The sequence below is a fragment of the Ovis canadensis genome, chromosome 4 (assembly GCF_042477335.2).
Source record: "Ovis canadensis isolate MfBH-ARS-UI-01 breed Bighorn chromosome 4, ARS-UI_OviCan_v2, whole genome shotgun sequence".
Lineage (NCBI taxonomy): Eukaryota > Metazoa > Chordata > Mammalia > Artiodactyla > Bovidae > Ovis > Ovis canadensis.
The window spans coordinates 127,863,002-127,885,851 of record NC_091248.1 but is presented as its reverse complement, the minus strand read 5'-3'; the positions used below and the strand labels follow the sequence as shown (position 1 = coordinate 127,885,851).

Genomic DNA, 22,850 nt, shown 5'->3' with positions numbered 1-22,850 from the left:
GTACAGTTCTTCCATGTATTTTTGCCACCTCTTCTTAATATCTTCTGCTTCTGTTAGGTCCAGACCATTTCTGTCCTTTATCGAACCCATCTTTGCATGAAATATTCCCTTGGTATCTCTAATTTTCTTGAAGAGATCTCTAGTCTTTCCCATTCTGTTGTTCTCCTCTATTTCTTTGCACTGATCACTGAAGAAGGCTTTCTTATCTCTTGTTGCTATTGTTTTGAACTCTGCATTCAGATGCTTATATCTTTCCTTTTCTCCTTTGCTTTTTGCTTCTCTTCTTTTCACAGCTATTTGTAAGGCCTCCCCAGACAGCCATTTTGCTTTTCCGCATTTCTTTTCTAGCTAATCCTGTTACCTTAAAATATAAATTATGGGAGTAGGTCTGCTGAGATCTTTACAACCTCCAGATATTCTTTGGATTCATTGGAGAGTATACAACTCCATTGCTAACACTAGCAAAGGGGTACTCTTTCTACCCCCTTCCGATGTCTATGTCAGAAGCTTTCTCTGTTTCCTTTAAACTTTAGTAAATCTTTATTAAACAAAAGGTCTGAGTGATCAAGCCTCCTCTCTGGCCCTGGATTGAATTCTTCTCTTCTGGAGGCCACGAATCCTGGCGTCTTTGTATGATTCAACAACAACCTTTTCAAGGTCTTGTAGTTCTTCATAGAACTGTTCAATTTTAGTTTCTTCAGCATTACTCGTTGGGGCACAGACTTGGGTTACTGTGATATTGAATGTTTTGCCTTGGAAACGAACTGAGATCCTACACTTGATCTTAGCCAAAAGGCCGAGAAGCGATACGAACTGAGATCCTTCTGTCATTTTTGAGGTTGCACCCAAGTACTGCACTTGGGACTCTATTTTTAGACTATGATGGCTACTCAGTTTTTTCTAAGGGATTCTTGCCTACAGTTCAGTTCAGTCGTTCAGTCGTGTTCAACTCTTTGCGACCTCATGAATCGCAGCACGCCAGGGCTCCCTGTCCATCAACAACTTCCGGAGTTCACTCAGACTCACGCCCATCGAGTCAGTGATGCCATCCAGCCATCTCATCCTCGGTCGTCCCCTTCTCCTCCTGCCCCTAATCCTTCCCAGCATCAGAGTCCTTTCCAATGAGTCAACTCTTCGCATGAGGTGGCCAAGTACTGGAGTTTCAGCTTTAGCATCATTCCTTCTAAAGAACACCCAGGGCTGATCTCCCTCAGAATGGACTGGTTGGATCTCCTTGCAGTTCAAGGGACTCTCAAGAGTCTTTTCCAACCCCACAGTTCAAAAGCATCAATTCTTTGGTGTTCAGCCTTCTTCACAGTCCAACTCTCACATCCATACATGACCACTGGAAAAACCATAGCTTTGACTAGACGGACCTTAGTCGACAAAGTAATGTCTCTGCTTTTGAATATACTATCTAGGTTGGTCATAACTTTTCTGCCAAGGAGTAAGCGTTTTTTAATTTCATGGCTGCAGTCACCATCTGCAGTGATTTTGGACCCCCCCCCCCCCAAATAAAGCCTGACACTGTTTCTACTGTTTCCCCATCTATTTCCCATGAAGTGATGAGACCAGATGCCATGATCTTCGTTTTCTGAATGTTGAGCTTTAAGCCAAATTTTTCACTCTCCTCTTTCACTTTCATCAAGAAGCTTTTTAGTTCCTCTTCACTTTCTGCCATAAGGATGAGGTCACCTGCATATCTGAGGTTATTGATATTTCTCCCGGCAATCTTGATTCCAGCTTATGTTTCTTCCAGTCCAGCGTTTCTCATGATGTAATAAGCAGGGTGACAATATACAGCCTTGACATACTCCTTTTCCTATTTGGACCCAGTCTATTTTTCCATGTCCAGTTCTAAGTGTTCCTTCCTGACCTGCATGCAGATTTCTCAAGAGGCAGGTCAGGTGGTCTGGTCCTCCCATCTCTTTCAGATTTTTCCATGCTTTATTGTGATCCACACAGTCAAAGTCTTTGGCATAGTCAATAAAGCAGAAATAGATGTTTTTCTGGAACTCTCTTGCTCTTTTGATGATCCAGCAGATGTTGGCAATTTGATCTCTGGTTCCTCTGCCTTTTCTAAAACCAGCTTGCCTACAGTAGTAGATATAATGGTCATCTGAATTAAATTTGCCCATCCCAGTTCATTTTAGTTCACTGATTCCTAAAATGTCTATGTTCACTCTTGCCATCTCCTGTTTGACCGCTTCCAATTTGCCTTGATTCATGGACCTAACATTCCGCATTCTTGCACAATGTTGTCCTTTGCAGCATTGGACTTTACATCTATAATCTGTCACATCCACACTTGAGCGCTGGGTTTGCTTTGATTCTGTCTCTTCATTCTCAAGCTATTTCTTCACTTTTCTCCAGTAGCATATTAGCCTATGAATGTCTACAAATGTGTCATGACGTGTTTCCACCATTATAACATCAGACAGAATGGTGTCACTGCCCTAAAAATACTCTGTGCTCCACCTATTCATCCAAGTCTCCAAACCATGGAATCACTGAACTTTTACTCTCCTCATGGTTTTGCCTTTTCCAGAATGTCAGAATTGGAATCATGCAGTACACAGCTGTTTCAGATGGTGTCCTTTACTTAGTAATGATAGCTTGTGGTGAACGGTGTAGAATTTGTGATCTCCAAAGATTTAGCTTTGGGACCAGGAACTAGGCTTGATCACTCAAGAGATTTTGCATAGCAGAGTTTTATTAAAGTGAAAAAGGACAAAGACAGGGACAGCATTTTGCGTTCAACCCACAGTTTTTTTCATCAGCGCGCACTCTATGATTTACATTTTGTTCAATTAAAAAGAGCAGGTTCCATATCTTTGAAAACAGAGGCCTGGACCTTGTTCAGTATATCCCTCCCCAGAAGGGGTGAGAGAGAATCTGGGATGATCAGAAACTTGTGAGAATACAGCACAAAGTCCCAGTTGCAGCTTAAAGGATGACTGAAATAACAGCGTTTGGCTTGTCCTGACAGCCCCATTATGGTAGTGGATTGGGAGGAAAGTGGACCAGGGGCCTCAGTGAGCACAGAGAAAGTTGCCTGAGTGTCCAAAAGAAAATCAACTGATTGGCCCCCGCAGTTATTAATATCTGGAGTTCCTTGGGTGTAATTAGGATGGGAGTTTGTGTGGGGACTCCTGGGCACCTTCAGTCCCGACTGTCTTGAGAGTCCAATCCCTGGGGCCCACACCTTGGAGGGCAGTCTCTTCTCCAGTGCGATCCTTTGCAGACTGGACATGAATTGGGGTTGAAGAGGGTGGGGAGGGGGCTTAGATGCCTGAGGGCAATCCCGCTTTAGATGCCCTTCCTTTTCACAGTAATAACAAGTCCATCCCTTTTTACCTGGGTCCCTTTGGGCATTTTTCCTCAGGCTGTTTCAGAGCAGATCTAACAGCCGTTGCTGGGGCTTCAGTCTTTGGCCTGGTTCTTTTTTCCTCCTCGTATTCTCTACCATAATATACATCTGAGCCAGCTGTAACAGTTTTTTAAAAGATTGATTTGGTCCAAAGGCCTGTTTTTGTAACTTATGGCAGATATCTGGAGTTGACTGAGTGAGAAATCTATCCTTTAAGGTCATTCTTCCTCTGTACTTTCAGGATCAATGTCAGTAAACTTGCAGAGAGCCTCCCATAGTCTATCTAAGAATTCACCAGGAGTTTCCTTCTCTCCCCGTTCTATGTCAGTCAGCTTAGCATAGTTTAGAGTCTTAGCACGCACTTGCTTGAGTCCTTCAAGAATACATCTGACAAAGTGGCTCTGTTATGGGAACTCCTTGGCTCCCAGTAGGAAGGAGGGCTATTTTATGTTCCCTCTTTACCCTTGTCTCACGTTCAAGCCATTCATCTCCAAAATTAGTAGCTCCCCCCCAAACTCAAGTTTTTGAGTCAGGAGTGGTCTGTTCCAAGACATGCATTACATCTCTCCAAATAAGGTCATAAAGTAAAGTTAGTCCTGTAAAGCCATCTATGTACCTTTTGGATCCTCTAGATAGTCTTGACTGCAATTGGGACTGTTTTAATTTCTACCTAGATAGAGGCAACCCCTCCTGGAAGGGTGCCCTGATTCTCAGCCTGTTCACTTGGGAGCCCCAGATACTGGGGCAAAGTAAAAGAACAGGAGTGGGCTGAAGGCTTCACACCCAAATCTGCACCCTTAGGACACAAGTCTGGCATGTCTCAAAGAGAGATAAAGATCAACATATATGGCACTTCTACTCATTTCTTTTGTTTTCTACAGAACTGATTTAATTGTATTATTAGTACATATCAGTATATATCAGTATTATATCTGAGACACTTCAGCAGGCCAGGGTTCCCCATCTTCCAAAAGATACTATGGCCATTGAGTATCACAGAAGAAGATCAGGTGTGTCTTTTTAAATTCTGGGGATCAAACTTGTCCCAGCTTTTTAAAAATGCATTTTAAAGGAGTGGTTCTGGAGCTGATAGCTCCCATCTGTAAGAGAGAAAAAAGCAGCACCCACAGCCTTGGCTTCTTCCCATCGGAGGTGTTTCTCCATGCTCTAGATGAGGGTATAGATAGACTTTCCACTGAAGCTTTCCTTCTCTGGTCAGACTTAGTCTGCCCCTTACCAATGCAGTCACTTTAACTCGTCCCTCCTGCTTCTGCCACTGAGGTGGGGTGGAGGTGCACCAGGGGTAGACCTGATGGCATCCCAAATTGACTTAGTTCCACACCATCATGAAGACCTTTGTTTGATTTATCCTTTTCCTCTGATGCCACGTGGGGTGGAGCAGAGTAGTCTTTTGGAATGTTTCCCAAGCTAGTACTACTAGGGGAAGCGTCCGTCTCACATGCGCCCATGCACATTCCTGAGTGCAGTCCTGACCACAGTAGAAATGGTGAGTCATAAAGGGATGAACCCCCCCCCCCCAAGATGTCCCTTCTGAGTGTCACCATGCCAGTATATATGATAGCAGAAGAGGTACTGGAGGGTTGGCCAGTGAGGAAAAAGTGATTTTTGTCCTCAAGCTACTAGGGCCAATCCTTCAGTTCATTTCCACAGATTCCACAAAAAGAATATCGAAGGAGTTGAAACAGAAGCCGCTGGAGAACCTCCTCTGATCCACTAACAGTTAGCACTACCAAAGGAAGAAGCCTGTTGCACTTCCAACCTGACCAGATCCGGCAATTCCCAGTCTGTGTCCTCAAAAATCTAATGGTCACCAGCAGTGCTTCTATCCACATAAATGAGAAGCATAGCAGTGATAAAGACTCACTTTCAGGTCGTGGCCCCTAAGACAGGCAGGCAAGAGAGTAACCTCTAGCCTGAGAGACCTTCCTGGAGCTAGAGGGAGCTAGAGCTCTGCCTCTCTCCCAAACATACTCGTAACTTTCAGCTCCTAGCAAGGCTAGGTGCTTCCATAAGGGGGTCTGAGTAAAAGTACACTATAATGGCATGGATCACAAGTCCCTTGAAAGTCTGTGATCTGACTGGTTAGGTTAGTATGTGCAATTATGAAATGGTCAAAGAGACCAGGAAGAGGTGACCAAGGGAAGTAAAGTTCAGTCCACACACTTTGCCCATTTCTGGCAGCTCCACTCGCAGGGATGTTTGATGACTCCTGGCATTGACAGGTCGGTATAAATCCCCGACAAGGCTTCCCTTTTTGGGGCCTTGCCTTCAGTCATTACAAGGCACTGTGAAACCTCAGAGCAGGGCTCATCACTTGCTTCAAGCAAGGCGGGTCATTCATTCAAGCAAGCACACTGTAGAGTTAGTAAAGTAAAGCAGAAAACGTGTGTCCTGAGAAAGCAGAGAGGCTAGAGCTCTGAGTGTTCTTACCTTGTTCTGAAGATCACGGATGAGTCCCCATGATGATAGCTTACGGTGAACAGTGTCAGATTTGTGATCTCCAAGAAGATTTAGCTTCGGGGCCAGGGCCCAGGCTTGATCACTCAAGAGCTTTTGTGTAGCAGAGTTTTAATAAAGTTAAAAAGGACAAAGAAAGCTTCTGACATAGGTATCAGAAGGGAGATGGAAAGTGCCCCATCACTAGTCTTAGAAAAGGGAGTTATATATTTTTTCAATTGGTTATTACAATAAATCAAAAGAATTTTTTATTAATTAATTTTTTAATTGAAGGATAATTGCTTTACAGAATTTTGTTGTTTTCTGTCAAACCTCAACATGAATCAGTCATAGGTAGACAAATATCCCCTCCCTTTGAAGCTCTTTCCCATCCCCTGCGCCATCTCACCCCTTTAGGTTTATACAGAGCCCCTCTTTGAGTTTCCTGAGCCATGTGACAAATTCCTGTTGGCTATCTATTTTACATACGGTAATGTAAGTTTCCATGTTACTCTTTCCATACATCTTACCCTCTGCTCCCCGCTCCCCAAGAATGTCTCAAGGTTGTAAAGATCTTACCAGAACCACTTCCATAATATACACTTTAAGATAATAGGATTAGTCAGATTTTCAAGAAGGAGAAACTGTCCTCAAGCAGGATAAATTGTTGTTATATAATCCTTACTAAGGAATGTAGGGGGAAAAAAAAAAAGTTTGTTCTTTTCTCCTCCTTGAGAATTCCAGACTCCTATCTTATCCTTGAGAGCCCCACACTGCTTTCTTCTCCTTTGGGACCCCAGACTTCTTATCAACCTACCTAGAAATTGACTCTCTCAGTAATATGTATTTAAAGTTCCTCCATGTCTTTTCATGGCTTGATAGCACATTTCTTTTCATTGGTGAACAACATTCCATTGACTGGATGTACCACAGCCTATTTATCCATTCATCTATTAAAGGTCATTTTGCAAAGTGAACTCGCTCAGTCGTGTCCAACTCTTTGCGACCCTGTGGACTGTAGCCCACCAGGCTCCTCTGCCCATGGGATTCTCCAGGCAAGAATACTGGAGTGGGTTGCCATTTCCTTCTCCAGAGGATCTTCCCAACCCAGGGATCAAACTTGGCTCTCCCACATGGCAGGCAGATGCTTTATCCTCTGAACCAACAGAGAAATTGGCTGCTATCAAATTTTGGTGATCACTAATAAAGCTATTTTAAATATTCATGTGCAGATTTTTGTGTAGACCTAAATAATATATTTTTAAATAAAGGGACTAGAAAAGAGGGCTTTCTAGGGATGATAGAAGCCATAAAGAAAACATTTGTTAAAATTTCCAGTCCAAGCAAAAAATTTAACATAGTGAGCTTAAGAGATAAACAGCAGGGGTAGTATTTGTAAGACATCTGACACCACTTGACAGTTCTATTTTACTTAGCGTGTTGTGAATTTAAATGTGAGACACAAATCTCAAATTTCTCTATTTTGTTTTATTGCCTGCATGCCTATGGCAGAAGAAAGGACTGCCGGTAATCTACTGTGGATCTGTCCAAGACACCATATGAGTATTAAGACCTGTTAGGAATGCTGCTACTGCTGCTGCTGTTAAGTCACTTCAGTCGTGTGTGACTCTGTGCCACCCCATGGACTGCACCTACCAGGCTCCTCTGTCCATGGGGTTTTCCAGGCAAAAGTACTGGAGTGGGGTGCCATTGCCTTCCCCGTGTTAGGAATGACTAGATTTCAATTTACATCTCACAGTAGGGAAACACTTTATTAAATAAGAGAACCATAATTCCACAGACTTAGAGAGATAAACGGTTATTTTCATGGGACAGAACTACAGTTTTCAAGGACTGAATATCTCATAAATTATTTTGTAGGAATAATACTTGTTGCTTTACCCTGCACCTGTAGGGGCAGGAAAGAACAACTCTCTTCCTTCTTTATTGCTGGTATTTCTTTCACCAGCAATTAGAAGCATCTGCGGTTTAAAGGGCTTCCCTAGTGGCTCAGTGGGTAAAGAATCTGCCTGCAGTGCAGGAGACCCAGGTTCGATCCCTGGATTGGGAAGATCCCCTGGGGAAGGGAATGGCAACCCACTCCAGTATTCTTGCCTGGCGAATTCTATGGACAGAGGAGTGTGGTGGGTTACAGTCCATGGGGTCACAAAGAGTTAGACATGACTGAACAACTAATACATGGTTTGAAGAGCCATCAGTAGAATTCCAAGTGCTAATGCAGGAGGAAAAAGAGGAGTCTCGAATATCCATAAAACTCTAAAGAAAGAAAAGAAAGGGGGCAGAGAAGGAGTGTTAATGGTTGTTACATAGGATAGATAATCTTTTGCTTTCTTGAGTCATACATGAAGGCTTTTCTTGAATCAATGAGAAAAACACATACAATTTAACAGAAAATACCAGCTAAGAGTATGAAGAGACTGTCTAGAGGAAAAAAGGTACAAGTGTCCCCAATGGAAGGCCACCCTATCTCACCCTTTGCTATAGCTGAGAAAATGCCTGAAGAGAGAACAAAGATGATTTTTTTTTCAATGATTAATTTGCCTTTTCTCTAATGCACAGAAAGTAGCTGATCAGGACCCACAGTCTCCGTGGTATGGGGGCACCAGTAGCCTAAGAAGGTGAAAAGACCGGGTTACCTTAACCATTAAAACTCACAAGGCAGATGCAGATTTGATTCCTTTGAGCAATCAAAGGAATCAATTCCTGCTGCTGCTACTTCTAAGTAGCTTCAGTAGTGTCCAACTCCGTGCAACCCCAGAGAGGGCAGCCCATCAGGCTCCTCCATCCCTGGGATTCTACAGGCAAGAACACTTAAGTAGGTTTTGCCATTTCCTTCTCCAATGCATGAAGGTGAAAAGTAAAAGTGAAGTCATTCAGTCATGTCTGACTCAGCGACCCCATGGACCGCAGCCTAACAGGCTCCTCCATCCATGGGATTTTCCAGGCAAGAGTACTGGAGTGGGGTGCCATTGCCTTCTCTGGAGCAATGTCCCAAGTATTTGCAAAATATGTGCTGAGGTGATGGAACAAGTTGACTTCAGGAATAAAAATATTCATGATAAACCAGTTAAGAGTTAAATGTGTAGCAAAAGAATTTTGGTTTAGAAGAGTTGATCTTTAACCCTCTTCTCCTCATGCCACCCCTGCTCTGAGCAAAAATGAGATATCACAGGCTTTTCTAACTAGCAAAGAGAAAATAATGCATTCTGTATGTTAAAAGCAAGCTTTTCTGTCCTCTATAGTAGGAGGGCATGCGTCCACCACATTCAGTGTAATAGTTAGTATAATTTGGAAAGTTAAAATTACAGTATTAATATGGATGAATAGTTTGTAAGTTAAGTGTGACTTTCACTGCAAATGTGAAGTGCGGGTGTTAATCTGCATTATGGCTGAACAAATAAAGAATCCGCCTGCAATGTAGGAGACACAGGAGATGAAGGTTTGATCTTTGGGTCAGAAAGATCCCGTGGAGGAGGAAATGGCAACCCACTCCAGTATTTTTGCTTGGAAAATTCCATGGGCGGAGGAGCCTGACTGCCTACAGTCCATCGGTTCACAAAGAGTCAGACACCACTGAAATGACTTAGCACACTTCTTCAAGCTAAGCAAAGAACCAAGAGTTACCTATATCTCTATGTCCTATTTAGTGTTGCTTTCCCAGAGTTAATCTGAACTCAGATGGGCTAGTAATGCCCCCTTCACCCTAAGAATGTCTCCAGAGAGGCACTTCAGCCCTGGGGCCCCCAGGAAGGCCTTTGGGTGGAAGCAGAGGAAGTGGAAGGCTGCCCTTAAGTATTCATCACTTTGCCTAAATCATACTGTGGATGGGGACAGATGTGTACCTGGCTTCTGTGGAAATGCAAGTCCACCCAGATGAAGAAATCTACTAAACTTTGTTTCCCCCTGAATCTGCCCACCAGTGCAGGAGCTTCAGGAGACATGGGTTCAATCTCAGATAGTTTTCATATGTAAGTAGTAAAAAAATCTACACAGAAGATGATCGAACTCCAAATTTCATGGTAATTGGCATGAGCACATGCCTTGCTTCCCAGGTGGTGCTAGTGGGAAAGAGACTGCCTGACAATGCAGGAGACATAAGAGACATGGGTTCGATCCATGGGTGGGAAAGATCCTCTGGAGGAGGGCACAGCAACCCAGTTCAGTAGTCTCGGCTGGAGAATCCCATGGACAGAGGAGCCTCGTGGGCTACAGTCCATACAGTCGCAAAGACTCGGATATGACTGAGACAACTGAGCAGCACGCAAGTCAAAACATGACTAACTTGAGGGCAGGGCATTTGACGAGAAACAAGAGGACCAGATCCCCAGAGGATCGCAAGCAAGATGCCTGCTTGAATTCAGCCTTCGCTGCCATCTGGAATTACATATAAGAAGCTATCTGTGCAGAAGAGGTAAATGCTGGATGTGAGGAGATGCCTGGTGGTCCACTTCAGGCCAGTGAAAGGTGGCAGATTCTTGGTTTGGGGTGCAGCTGTGCTCCAGATGTTCATTGGCTCCCCTGGGTCTCCAGACTAACTCAGATAGAGACCTTGTTCTGCACAAAAGCCTTATAGAGATGTGGGGGGGAGAAGGAAATAGCACTTATTAAAAAGAAAACAAAACCAAAGCCAAAAAAAAAAAAAACCCTCTTCCTCTGGTGTCTGCATTTGAGTCATTCTCAAAGGATGGCTTGGTGAGGAAACCCATATGTTGTTCTTTGCCTACCCTGGGGGACTGGTCCTTCTCTCTCTCTGGCAGATAGGATTGGTGGCCAGGTTTTCTTCATCACCCACTGATCTTGTGTTGTTGTGATGAGACTAGAAGCCAAAGAAAGAGGCTGCCTGGAGAGGACGGAAGACTGCAGTAAGACTGTCAGAACTTGCAGAAATTTGCAGCATCTCGCAGGTAACAGGGTTTGTTCAATTCTCTCTCTCTCTCCCTTTTCCCCTCCCTCCCTCTCAATGTGGTTTTCCCAGTAACAATCTGGGTCAACCTGCACACTTGATCTTTCAAAGCCTCAGTTTCATTATCTCAAAATTATTAGGGTCAGGAATTATGCAGCTTAAAGTTCCAAACAGTATGAAAAGGCAAAATGACAGGATACTAAAAGAGGAACTCCCCAGGTTGGTACATGCCCTATATGCTACTGGAGATCAGTGGAGAAATAACTCCAGAAAGAATGAAGGGATGGAGACAAAGCAAAAACAATACCCAGTTGTGGGTGTGACTGGTGGTAGAAGCAAGGTTGATGCTGTAAAGAGCAGTATTGCATAGGAATCTGGAATGTTAGGTCCATGAATCAAGGCAAATTGGAAGTAGTCAAACAGGAGATGGCAAGAGTGAACGTGGACATTCTAGGAATCAGCCAAATAAAATGGACTGGAATGGGTGAATTTAACTCAGATTACCATAATATCTGCTACTGTGGGCAGGAATCCCTTAGAAGAAATGGAGTAGCCATCATGGTCAACAAAAGAGTCCGAAATGCAGTACTTGGATGCAATCTCAAAAACGACAGAATGATCTCTGTTCATTTCCAAGGCAAACCATTCAATATCACAGTAATCTAAGTCTATGCCCCAACCAGTAATGCTGAAGAAACTGAATAGTTCTATGAACCTTTTAGAAATAACACCCCCAAAAGTTGTCCTTTTCATTATAGGGCACAGGAATGCAAAAGTAGGAAGTTAAGTAACAGGCAAATTTGGCCTCGGAGTACAGAATGAAGCAGGGCAAAGGCTAATAGAGTTTTGCCAAGAGAACGCACTGGTCATAGCAAACACTCTCTTCCGACAACAGAAGAGAAGACTAAACATGGACATTACCAGATGGTCAACACAGAAATCAGATCAATTATATTCTTGGCAGTCAAAGATGGAGAAGCTCTATACAGTCAGCAAAAACAAGACTGGGAGCTGACTGTGGCTCAGATCATGAATTCCTTATTGCCAAATTCAGACTTAAATTGAAGAAAGTAGGGGAAACAGCTAGACCATTCAGGTATGACCTCAATCAAATCCCTTATGATTATACAGTGGAAGTGAGAAATAGATTTAAGGGACTAGATATGACAGATAGAGAGCCTGATGAACTATGGACAGAGGTTTATGATATTGTACAGGAGACAGGGATCAAGACCATCCCCATGGAAAAGAAATGCAGAAAACCAAAATGGCTGTCTGGGGAGGCCTTACAAATAGCTGTGAAAAGAAGAGAAGCAAAAAGCAAAGGAGAAAATGAAAGATAAAAGCATCTGAATGCAGAGTTCCAAAGAATAGCAAGGAGAGATAAGAAAGCTTTCCTCAGCAAACAGTGCAAAGAAATAGAGGAAAAGAACAGAATGGGAAAGACTAGAAATCTCTTTAAGAAAATTAGAGATACCAAGGGAACATTTGATGAAAAGGTGGGCTCGATAAAGGACAGAAATGGTATGTACCTAACAGAAGCAGAAGATATTAAGAAGAGGTGGTAAGAATACATGGAAGAACCGTATAAAAAAGATCTTCATTACCCAGATAATCACGATGGTGTGATCACTCCCCTAGAGAAAGACATCCTGGAATGTGAAGTCATGTTGGCCTTAGAAAGCATCTCTACAAACAAAGCTAGTTGAGGTGATGGAATTCCAGTTGAGCTATTTCAAATCCTGGACGATGATGTTGTGAAATGGCTGCACTCAATATGCCAGCAAATTTGGAAACTCAGCAGTGGCCACAGGACTGGAAAAGGTCAGTTTTCATTCCAATCCCAAAGAAAGGCAATGCCAAAGAATGCTCAAACTACCGCACAATTGCACTCATCTCACACACTAGTAAAGTAATGCTCAAAATTCCCCAAACCAGGCTTCAGCAATATATGAACCATGAACTTCCTGACATTCAAGCTGGTTTTAGAAAAGGCAGAGGAACCAGAGATCAAACTGCCAACATCTGCCGAATTATGGAAAAAGCAAGAGAGTTCCAGAAAAACATCTATTTCTGCTTTATTGACTATGCCAAAGCCTTTGACTGTGTGGATCACAATAAACTGTGGAAAATTCTGAAAGAGATGGGAATACCAAACCACCTGACCTGCCTCTTGAGAAACCTATATGTAGGTCAGGAAGGAACAGTTAGAACTGGACATGGAACAACAGACTGGTTCCAAATAGGAAAAGGAGTACGTCAAGGCTGTATATTGTCACCCGCTTATTTAACTTCTATGCAGAGTACATGAGAAACGCTGGGCTGGGAGAAGCACAAGCTGGAATCAAGATTGCTGGGAGAAATATCAATAACCTCAGATATGTAGATGACACCACTGTTATGGCAGAAAGTGAAGAGGAACTAACAAGCCTCTTGATGAGAGTGAAAGAGGAGAGTGAAAAAGTTGGCTTAAAGCTCAACATTCAGAAAACAAAGATCATGGCCTCTCGTCCCATCACTTCGTGGGAAATATATGGGGAAACAGTGGAAACAGTGTCAAACTTTATTAGTTTAGGCTCCAAAATCACTGCAGATGGTGACTGCAGCCATGAAATTAAAAGACACTTACTCCTTGGAAGAAAAGTTACAACCAACCTACCTAGCATATTCAAAAGCAGAGACATTACATTGCTAACAAAGTCCATCTAGTCAAGGCTATGGTTTTTCCAGAGGTCATGTATGGATGTGAGAGTTGGACTGTGAAGAAAGCTGAGCACCAAATATTGATGCTTTTGAAATGTGGTGTTGGAGAAGACTCTTGCAAATCCCTTGGACTGCAAGAATATTCAACCAGTCCATTCTAAAGGAAATCAGGCCTGGGTGTTCTTTGGAAGGACTGATGGTAAAGCTGAAACTCCAGTACTTTGGCCACCTCATGCGAAGAGTTGGCTCATTGGAAAAGACTCTGATGCTGGGGGGATTGGGGGCACGATGAGAAGGGGACAACAGAGGATGAGATGGCTGGATGGCATCACCGACACTATGGACATGTGTTTGAGTGAACTCCGGGAGTTGGTGATGGACAGGGAGGCCTGGTGTGTTGATCTACATGGGGTCCCAAAGAGTCAGACACGACTGAGCGACTGCACTGAACTGAACTGAACACACACACACATATGTATTAGTGTATATATGTCTAATCCAATCTCCCAATTGTTCCTCCCCCCACACCCCGCCCCAGTTTTCCCACTGGTAACCACATAATTCAGATTTTTAAAGGTGAAATCCTTTATCTTTAAAATATTGGTGGCTACTTTTATTTATTTACTTTTTAACTTTTAAACTTTGTATTGGGGTATAGCCAATTAACAAACAATATTGCGATAGTTTCAGCGAACAGTGTAGGGTTGTAGTCATACAACCACATGTATCCATTCTCCCCCAAACTCCCCTCCTGTCCAGGCCACCACACAACATTGGACAGAATTCCATGGACTCTATTGTAGATCCTTGTCGGCTATCCATTTAAAACCTAGCAGTGGGTTCCTGTCTATCACATACTCCCCAACTCTCTGTTACTTGTTTCTGTTGCATACACTGGAACAGAAAACTGGAAGGAAAATTTCTATTTTCAAGAGGGGAGAAGCTTTTAGGAACAGGATTCAAGATGATCTGCTCAGGTAAAGCATGTGCTTTATTTCTGAGAAAGAAATACAATTTACTGTTTAAAAAATTATTTATCTCCCTCATTAACCAGAATGGGGTCATGAGGGTGTTATTCTGGAGGATTATCCTGCTTGGCTCCCTGTGATGGTAACAGTGTCTCGTCATGCTACCTTGTCTGTGATTCCGAATCAGCGTGTCACCGTCTCCAACACTCTCTTATGGGGCCAGTAGCAGGAGATTCTAAATGCTTTTGGCAAAGAGTAAGATAATCTGCCCAGGTTTTTGTCCATTTGAGGCCAGTTTCAGTATTTTCCTGAAACTGAATCAGTTTCACAATTTTTGCAAGGGTGCCTCTATCTTTGCCGTCCCCACGTGCCCCTTTCAGCTCGGCCCAGTGGAGACATGGTGGCAAGTGGGGCTATCCAAGCATGGTAGAAGGAAGCACCGTCTTTCCCAGTCTCTGGAAGGAGCTGTTCTGTAAACTGGTCCAACTCTCCTCCAAGATTAGGAAGAGAAATGTTTAGTAGTGCTTAAATGAATGAAGAGATGATGGCTTTAAAACAAGGGAACTGGGTTGTTGGCAGGAGGAAGCATGATGATGGTGATGTTGAGAGGGGACTGATGGGCACAGGGGTCTTCAGGGGACAGAGCAGGGAGAGGGTGCATCTGGGACATGATGGCAGCTTTCTCACCAGAGGTGTGGTCATTTGCACTAAGCTAGAGAGAATAAATAAATCTTCAAAAAATAGTTGAGAAAGATGGTTCTTGAGAAAGCCCACTCTCCTCGTGCCTTTTTTTTTTTTTTAACTTCTCTTTCTGCTCAGGCTAGCCTTAAAGAGAGCAGCAATTTAAGCCTCTCATTCTTGGAAGAGATGGCTGGTTATTAGTTGCTTGGTCAAATATATCATGTGAGTAGCTCTGCTTGACCTGTTCCCAAGGGACTTAGGGGCAGCCCGAGGGGACCAGTCTCTTCCAGCACGCAGGGCAGGTGGCATTCTCTGGTCCTGCCTGCATTCTAAATTGGCCAGATAACACAGTGAAGGAGTTCCCATCTCTCTCTGATATCCTTTCAACACCAGTCCTGGGTGCAGGTGGCTTCATGTAATTGCTGTATTACCTACCCCCTGAAGCCTCAGTTTCCATATTTAAAACACATGGACAGCATCATTTGATTTCTCTATGAGTCCATGCATACCATCTCCAGCCTCCCCACTCCAGTTCCCCTTTCTGCAGCTCTTTCAGCATCACCTTCTTTGCCCCTCATCACTCTAGTCACTTACCTGGTATCTGTGTGGTACCCTCAGCTGCTCAGGAGCCCCCTACTCAGTGGTCCTCTCTGGAGACCACCATTCAAGATGACCCAAGGGCAATATGTGAGAAAATAGAGCATCTTTGTTTCAAGATCATCAGCACAGAAAACAAGCAGATACCTTAAAAAAAAAAATGAAGAAACATTTCTCCCATTTGCCACCCCTATGCAATATGCTTAAAAATCCTCCTTGAAAAGATCCAGCCAAAGATGAAAAGTATTTTCAGGTTCGTTTCTTTTCCAAGTTTCAACAGAGAGAATTAGCTGAATTGATGTATCAGTTTTCTCTAGAAAAACAGAATCAATAGGATATATATATGAAGAAATTTATTTGAAGGAATTGGCTCACACGATTATGGGGGATGTTAGGTCTGATATTTGTAGGGCAGACTGGCAGGCTGGAAACTCAGGCAGGAGGTGACAATGAAGCCTTGAGGCAGAATTGTCTTTTGGCTTAAAAAAATACAATACCATTAGAATGAAGTACAGAATATTATCAGGAAACTGACAGAGCTGAATGTTGACTTTCAAATGAAAATAATTTATTTATTAAATTATTTTTCCTTCAAAGGTAACCATTGCAGCCAATTCCACAGGTGGAGAGGTTAGATAATATTCTATATTGCATGATCCCATGGATGGTGGAGGAAATTCACTTATTCCGAAACGTTTTTGTTTTTGTTTTTGTTTTTTTTGCTCATCTGTCCTAGATGCTGAAATTCCACAACGCATTAACTCCTTGAGCTTTGGAAAATACTCCAAAATTTTGCACACAGCAAGGTCCTGATGTAGTTTTGGAAAGGGTTGTGAAGAACCTTCCCAGTAATGAAGCATCAGTAGTCATCCTTAGGTGGGGCCTCAGTGGATCCCCTCACTGAGCACAAGAAGTAGGAGGTGGGAAGAAAGAGAAATATCAAGAAAAAAGGCATATGGGGGAAGGCAGAAGGAGAGTGGGCAGGAGAGAGATGGTCCTGAGGTAGTTACTGGTCTAGGGCTGTTTGAGCTGAGAACATAGAAGCATAGATCTTTGGTACCATAACAGCAGGTCTGAACCTAACAAATCAGGTGTTCCCTCTTTTACTGGATGTATGGTCCACCCTCCTGCCCACCTGGACTCATGACCATCTCTTACTCCTGCCATGACTAACTTGTCCCAGTTTGCCTGGGATTCTCCCAGTTTCAACACTGACACTCCTTTGATCAGGGGATCCTCTCTGTCCAAGGAAAACTGGGACAATTGGTGACCCTCTACACCACCATCACCATGGAAGAACTTAGGCAAGAGCTTCTTTTGTGAATTTACCAAAGGGAGAAACTTTGCCAGGCAATCTTGAGTTTGGAACTCAGGACAAGACTGAGACCCTAAAGGGAGAGAGCCAGGATGACCAAACAGTTTCCATGTTTGGTCTTCTGGGTGGACAGCACGTTTTTCAGTGCATCTTGTCAGTAACTAAATACCGGTGGTGGGAAACCACGTGTCAGTGCCCTTGTGTTGGGACTGTCTATATACTCTTCACTAGGAGCCTCAGTCTAGTGCCAAGAGTGGCTAAGGGTCAGCAGACTTCGGTTTTAGTCTCAGCTCATCCATTAGATCATGTTGATCTTCAGAAGTTGTCCACCCCCCCCCCCCACCCGCCCTTCAGTCTCTTTGTCTATAAAATGTGGTGTTCTGTGCTGGATGTCACATCCAACTTGTCTGAACAATCGTTGCCTGTTCTCTCCCTAGAACAAAATGAAAGGGCTTCGGCTGGGTGGAAGAGACAGCTGCACCACAGGTACAGTCTGGAGGAGCCCTTCACAACACTGGAGCGCCAAGAGCTCAGCACTGGGGCAGCCAACTTCCCACCTGCAGTGCAAGGTACAAGACTAGAGTCACCTGAAGACAAAGAAAATGCATTTCCCCAGGAAACATAACTTACTAGGCTATTTGCTGTTGAAACGTTGTTGTTGAATCACCCAACGACGCCAGGATTCTTGGCCCCCAGAGGAGAAGAATTCAATCCGGGGCCAGAGACGAGGCTTGATTGCTCAGAGCTTTTGTGTAATAAAGTTTTATTAAAGTATAAAGGAGATAGAGAAAGCTTCTGACACAGGCATCAGAAGGGGCAGAAAGAGTTCCTGCTAGTCTTCAGCTGGATGTTATATAGTCACTAGCCGTCTGTTAATGAAAGAAAGGAATGTCTTAAAACTGAGAATGGCACCAGGCCCCTCACCCATAAGATGCATTTTGGGATAATCTTGGCACCAAATGGTTCATCCTGAGCCATAAAATGATGAACTTGAATCTTGAAGAAGGGCAAATCACCATACAAACAGTTTCATTTACATATATTAGAGGAACAATATCTGAGTATAACATACTGGTTTGTCAAGTAGGTTCTGAGCCAAAAGGTGGAACCGACTTGAAGACAGAGTTTGGGGTAAATGTATAGTACATTAGCATAGCTTAAGATAAACATTTCCATAAGAAAAAGGCATTGGTTATCTCTAGGTTTGAGAATAGTTAACTTCAGGTGAAACCAGGTGTCATTATGGCAACACAATATTTTAAGAGAAACCTCCTTTTAAATATGTATAGAGAAGGAAAAAATATAGCTAGTTTGTTTCCTCCTGCCGCTTAAGAGAGATAAAAATGTCTGACACTTGCAAGCTATTTCCTCCATTTGGAGACCCCTGGCTTTCCTGCCTCTTACCCTCTCACTGTCATACTCTCCTTACTGAGTATATGTTTTTTTTCATAGAAAACCCAGCCATGTGATAAAACAGACCAGGCAGGGATGAGAGGAGTTGAAAGTATGGGACAAATATTTAATTCAGTGGTTGTAGGAAGCTCAGACCATCAAAAAGACTTCTGGGTGGGACCTGAATAGGAAGAAGGTTCTGGAAAGGTTGGAAAAGTCCAGCATCCTGGAAGTGTTGTAGGAAGGGGGGGACCCCTACAGGGCCCCAAGAGCGGGCTCTTGTCTAACACTCGGAAAAGAATTGTCCAAGGAGACACATATGTTGACCAAGCAAGAGATTTTATTGAGAAAGGGCACCCAGGTGAAGAGCAGTAGGGTAAGGGAACCCAGGAGAACCGCTCTGCTGCGTGGCTCACAATGTCGGATTTTATGGTGATGGGATTAGTTTCCGGGTGGTCTTTGACCAATCATTCTGATTCAGAGTCTTTCCTGGTGGTGCACGCATTGCTCAGCCAAGATAGATGCTAGCAAGAGGGATTCTGGGAAGTGGACGGACATGAGGTGTCTCTTTTAGACCTTTCCCGAACTCTTCCAGTTGGTGGTGGCTTATTAGTTCCATATTCCTTATCAGGATCTCCTGCCATAAAACAACTCATGCAAATGGTTACTATGGTGCCTGGCCAGGGTGGGCTGTTTCAATCCCCTAACAGAAGGATCAATCCTAAATACTTTGGCCATCCTGAGTGATTTATTCTACCAGCCCCATGTTAGCTCCCTTTTTCTCTATATAAGAATATTTACTCTGAGCCCAGGCCCATGGTGAGAATTGAGGGTGTGACAGCCAAATTGATCCAGATGTGCTAGTCCTTTGAGATCTTTTCCTTTTTTTCTTTTTTTGTGCTCCTCCTCAAGAGGCATATGTTATTCTTTTTGTCAGTTAAAACTGCTAAAACAAATAGCAAAGACTGGGTGGTAATCAGGAAATATTTATTTCTGACTGTTCTGGAGCCTGGGAGATCCAAGATCAAGGTGTGGGGGGATTTGGTGTCTGGGGAGAAGCCACTTCCTGGTTGCTGTGTCCACATCTGATGGAGAGAGAGTAGTCTCTTTCTTTTCTTTGTTGTTCAGTTGCTAAGTGGTGTCTGAATTTTTGCAATCCCAAGGACTGCAGCATGCCTGACCTGGACAAGCTTCCCTGTTCTTCACCATCTCCCAGAGTTTGCTCAAACTCACATCCATTGAGTCAGTAATGCCATTCAACCATCTCATCCTCTGTCGCCTCTTCCCCTCCTGCCCTCAGTGTTTCCCAGCATCAGTGCCTTTTCCAATGAGTTGAGTCTTTTCCAAAGAGTTGGCTCTTTGTATCAGGTGGCCAAAATATTAGAGCCTCAGCTTCAGCATCTGTTCTTCTAATGAATATAGTCCTTCTTTTCTTAGAAGGACACTAATTCCATCATGGAATTCCATCCTCATGCCCTCATCTAGACCTCATCACCTCCCAAAGACCTGACCACCAGTGACCATCACGTTGAGTATCAGTGTTTCACATATGAATTTTTTTGAGGGGGACACACTGAGTCCATAGGGATTGCACATTAACTTTTCATGTGCTCTGACAGGCGGAGGAGGAGGGAGCTTAAATGCAGGATCATCTTCATTGAGGTAGGCAAAACAGGCAGTGGGAAAAGTGCCACCGGAAACAGCATCCTCTGCCAGCCCATGTTTGGGTCCAATCTGGGGGCCGAGGCAGTGACCAGGAAGTGTCAGAGGGCAACAGGCATGAGGAATGGGAGGACCATCCTGGTGGTAGACATGCCCCCCATCTTTGAGGCCGAGGCCCAGGATCAAGAGGTGTATGAGAATATCAGAGCCTGTGACCTGCTGTCAGTGCCAGGGCCCCACGTGCTGCTGCCGCCAACCCAGCTGGGGCACTTCAGAGAGCAGGACATGGTGGCCATAACCAGGGTAAAGGAGGTTTTTGGGGCAGGAGCTGAGAGGTACATGGTCATCCTCTTCACCAACAAGGAGGACTTAGAGGGTGGATCCTTGGATGGGTACGTGGCAAACATAGACAACTTCAGGCTGAGGAGCCTGGTCCGGAAGTGTGGGTGGTGGTACTGTGCCTTCAACAACTGGGCCTCCGGGGATGAGCAGAGAGAGCAGCTGGCCCAGCTGATGGCCATGATGGAGGGGCTGGAGGGGGAGCATCAAGGCACCTTCCTCACCAACGAGCTCTTCTTTGATGAACGGATGCTCCAGCAGATGGGGGGTGGCACCTGTGGAGAAGGTCAGAGGCACTACCTGGACAAGGTATGGCTGCAGGTTGCAAAGCAAAAGCAAGACATGAAAGAGGCCAAGAGAAACTGAGCCTTCAAGATAGTCTTCTGACTCAGAACCTGGATCGTTGCGAATTATGAGCTTTGTGTTTGTCTTGTTTAGTGCAGTTTACTTTTCCTTCTTATTCTACTGATCACCCTGCACCATCTTTAATTCTGTGTGACATATGTGTGGCAGAGCCATTTCTCAAATATCACCTCATGGATTCATTGTTTAATTCAGAAATAAAGTCTCCCGGTTTGCACAGGACATGGTTTGTCATCTCTTCAGCTCCCATGACCGTCTTTCCTTGTAGATTTCCAGCTTGGTTCATGCCTCCACTGCTTCCTTGGTGAAGCCATGTATTCAGAGCAAGACAACGACTGAGTTTCAGGGATGCCTGGCTGGTGTGTGTACCATCCCATTTTCTTTGCAGTGACCAGCTCAGTCATGGGCCTGAGACAAAAGTTGGGCCAATGGGAAGTGAGGAAACGTCTGCAGAGGTGGGGCCAGAAGGTATCTCCTTGCCCAGGAGAGACCCCCATAGAGAGACAGTCTCTTTTTCCTCAGGACAGTATGGCATCTAAGTGCAAGGCATGGAAAGACAGCAGCCATGTGAGGTTGAAGGCAAAATATTAGGATTCACAAGGGGCTCATAGCATATAGTTAAAATATGGCACATTGTGGTGACCTGACAATCAAGAGATGAAGTCACAGTGGCCTTATTGCCCTGGTGGGCATCCTGTTTTTCCTGAAGGCAGTAACCTGTTTCTCCCTGCTAGTGCTAGTTTCTCAAGACTATGTGACCCCCCAACTGTGAGACCCCTTCAACTGCATGACCACAAGACCCCAGCTGTGGAATAAAGATAAACTAAGGCCCCCTCCCTTCAGGGCACAATGACCCATCAATAAGGTATAAGAAAGGTTGGCTGTAAAGGGAGGGTACTGGTTTTTCTCTAAAGCCAGTTATTTGCTTTCTTTCTTCCTATAATGAATCTTTCTCTGCCTGAACGCCTGGCTTGCTCTTTTTCTTTGCATTTGCCTTGCATTTCTGGTGCTGAAACCCAGGAGGGAAGACCCACCGTGGCTAGGTGTACTGCTCTCCTGAGCCCAACTTCGGTGGTTCCCTCCCTCGGACCTCACCAAGAAACTGGGATGAGCCCCCGGGACAGGATCCTCCACTTGGCTTGCTGGACTGACATCCACACCCTGGTTCAAATTTCATTGGCTACAGGGGTGGGTGAATTTGGCCCTCTCGGATCTTCTTTCTCTGGTCTGGTTTTTGAAGCCCTAGCACTAGGTGGAGGATCCCCATGGCCCTTGGGTTCTGGTTGCACTTTGAAATCAGTTCAGTTAGTTCACTTCAATCGCTCAGTCATGTCCAACTCTTTGAGACACCATGAATCGCAGCACACCAGGCCTCCCTGTCCATCACCAACTCCCAGAGTTCACGTTGAAATAAGGGACATCAATTTCAAGGTTGACCCTGTCACTGTCTGTGAAGGCCTGTGAGTGGGGATGCCTTTCCTCTCCGAACGTTCTTCTCGTTTTTCACTCACCCTGGTTTGCCCTCCTTTCCTTTTGATTCCGTTCAGTTCAGTTCAGTTCAGTCGCTCAGTCGTGTCCGACCCTTTGCGACCCCATGAATCGCAGCACACCAGGCCTCCCTGTCCATCACCATCTCCCGGAATTCACTCAGACTCACGTCCATCGAGTCCATGATGCCATCCAGCCATCTCATCCTTGGTCGTTCCCTTCTCCTCCTGCCCCCAATCCCTTCCAGCATCAGAGTCTTTTCCAATGAGCCAACTCTTCGCATGAGGTGGCCAAAGTACTGGAGTTTCAGCTTTAGCATCATTCCTTCCAAAGAAATCCCAGGGCTGATCTCCTTCAGAATGGACTGGTTGGATCTCCTTGCAGTCCAAGGGACTCTCAAGAGTCCTCTCCAACACCACAGTTCAAAAGCATCAATACTTCGGCACTCAGCCATCTTCACAGTCCAACTCTCACATCCATACATGACCACAGGAAAAACCATAGCCTTGACTAGATGGACCTTAGTCGGCAAAGTAATGTCTCTGCTTTTGAGTATGCTATCTAGGTTGGTCATAACTTTTCTTCCAAGGA

At 44.4% G+C, this 22,850-nt stretch overlaps 2 protein-coding genes across 2 annotated transcripts in view; one reads left to right on the top strand and one right to left on the bottom strand.

The window, feature by feature from the left end:
* The window catches only part of LOC138439615 (GTPase IMAP family member 7-like), a 566,929-nt gene that overhangs the window by 316,891 nt on the left and 227,188 nt on the right, over nucleotides 1–22,850 (bottom strand). The window lies entirely within an intron of this gene.
* On the top strand, nucleotides 18,383–20,993 carry LOC138439783 (GTPase IMAP family member 5-like). The gene has a single exon (XM_069588877.1). It carries the CDS (start codon nucleotides 20,013–20,015, stop codon nucleotides 20,772–20,774), a length of 762 nt encoding a protein of 253 aa, XP_069444978.1. The 5' UTR covers nucleotides 18,383–20,012; the 3' UTR covers nucleotides 20,775–20,993.

Excerpts from the sequence above, each read along its gene's own strand:
- LOC138439783 (XM_069588877.1), top strand. The coding sequence starts at position 20,013 with ATGTGCTCTGACAGGCGGAGGAGGAGGGAGCTTAAATGCAGGATCATC.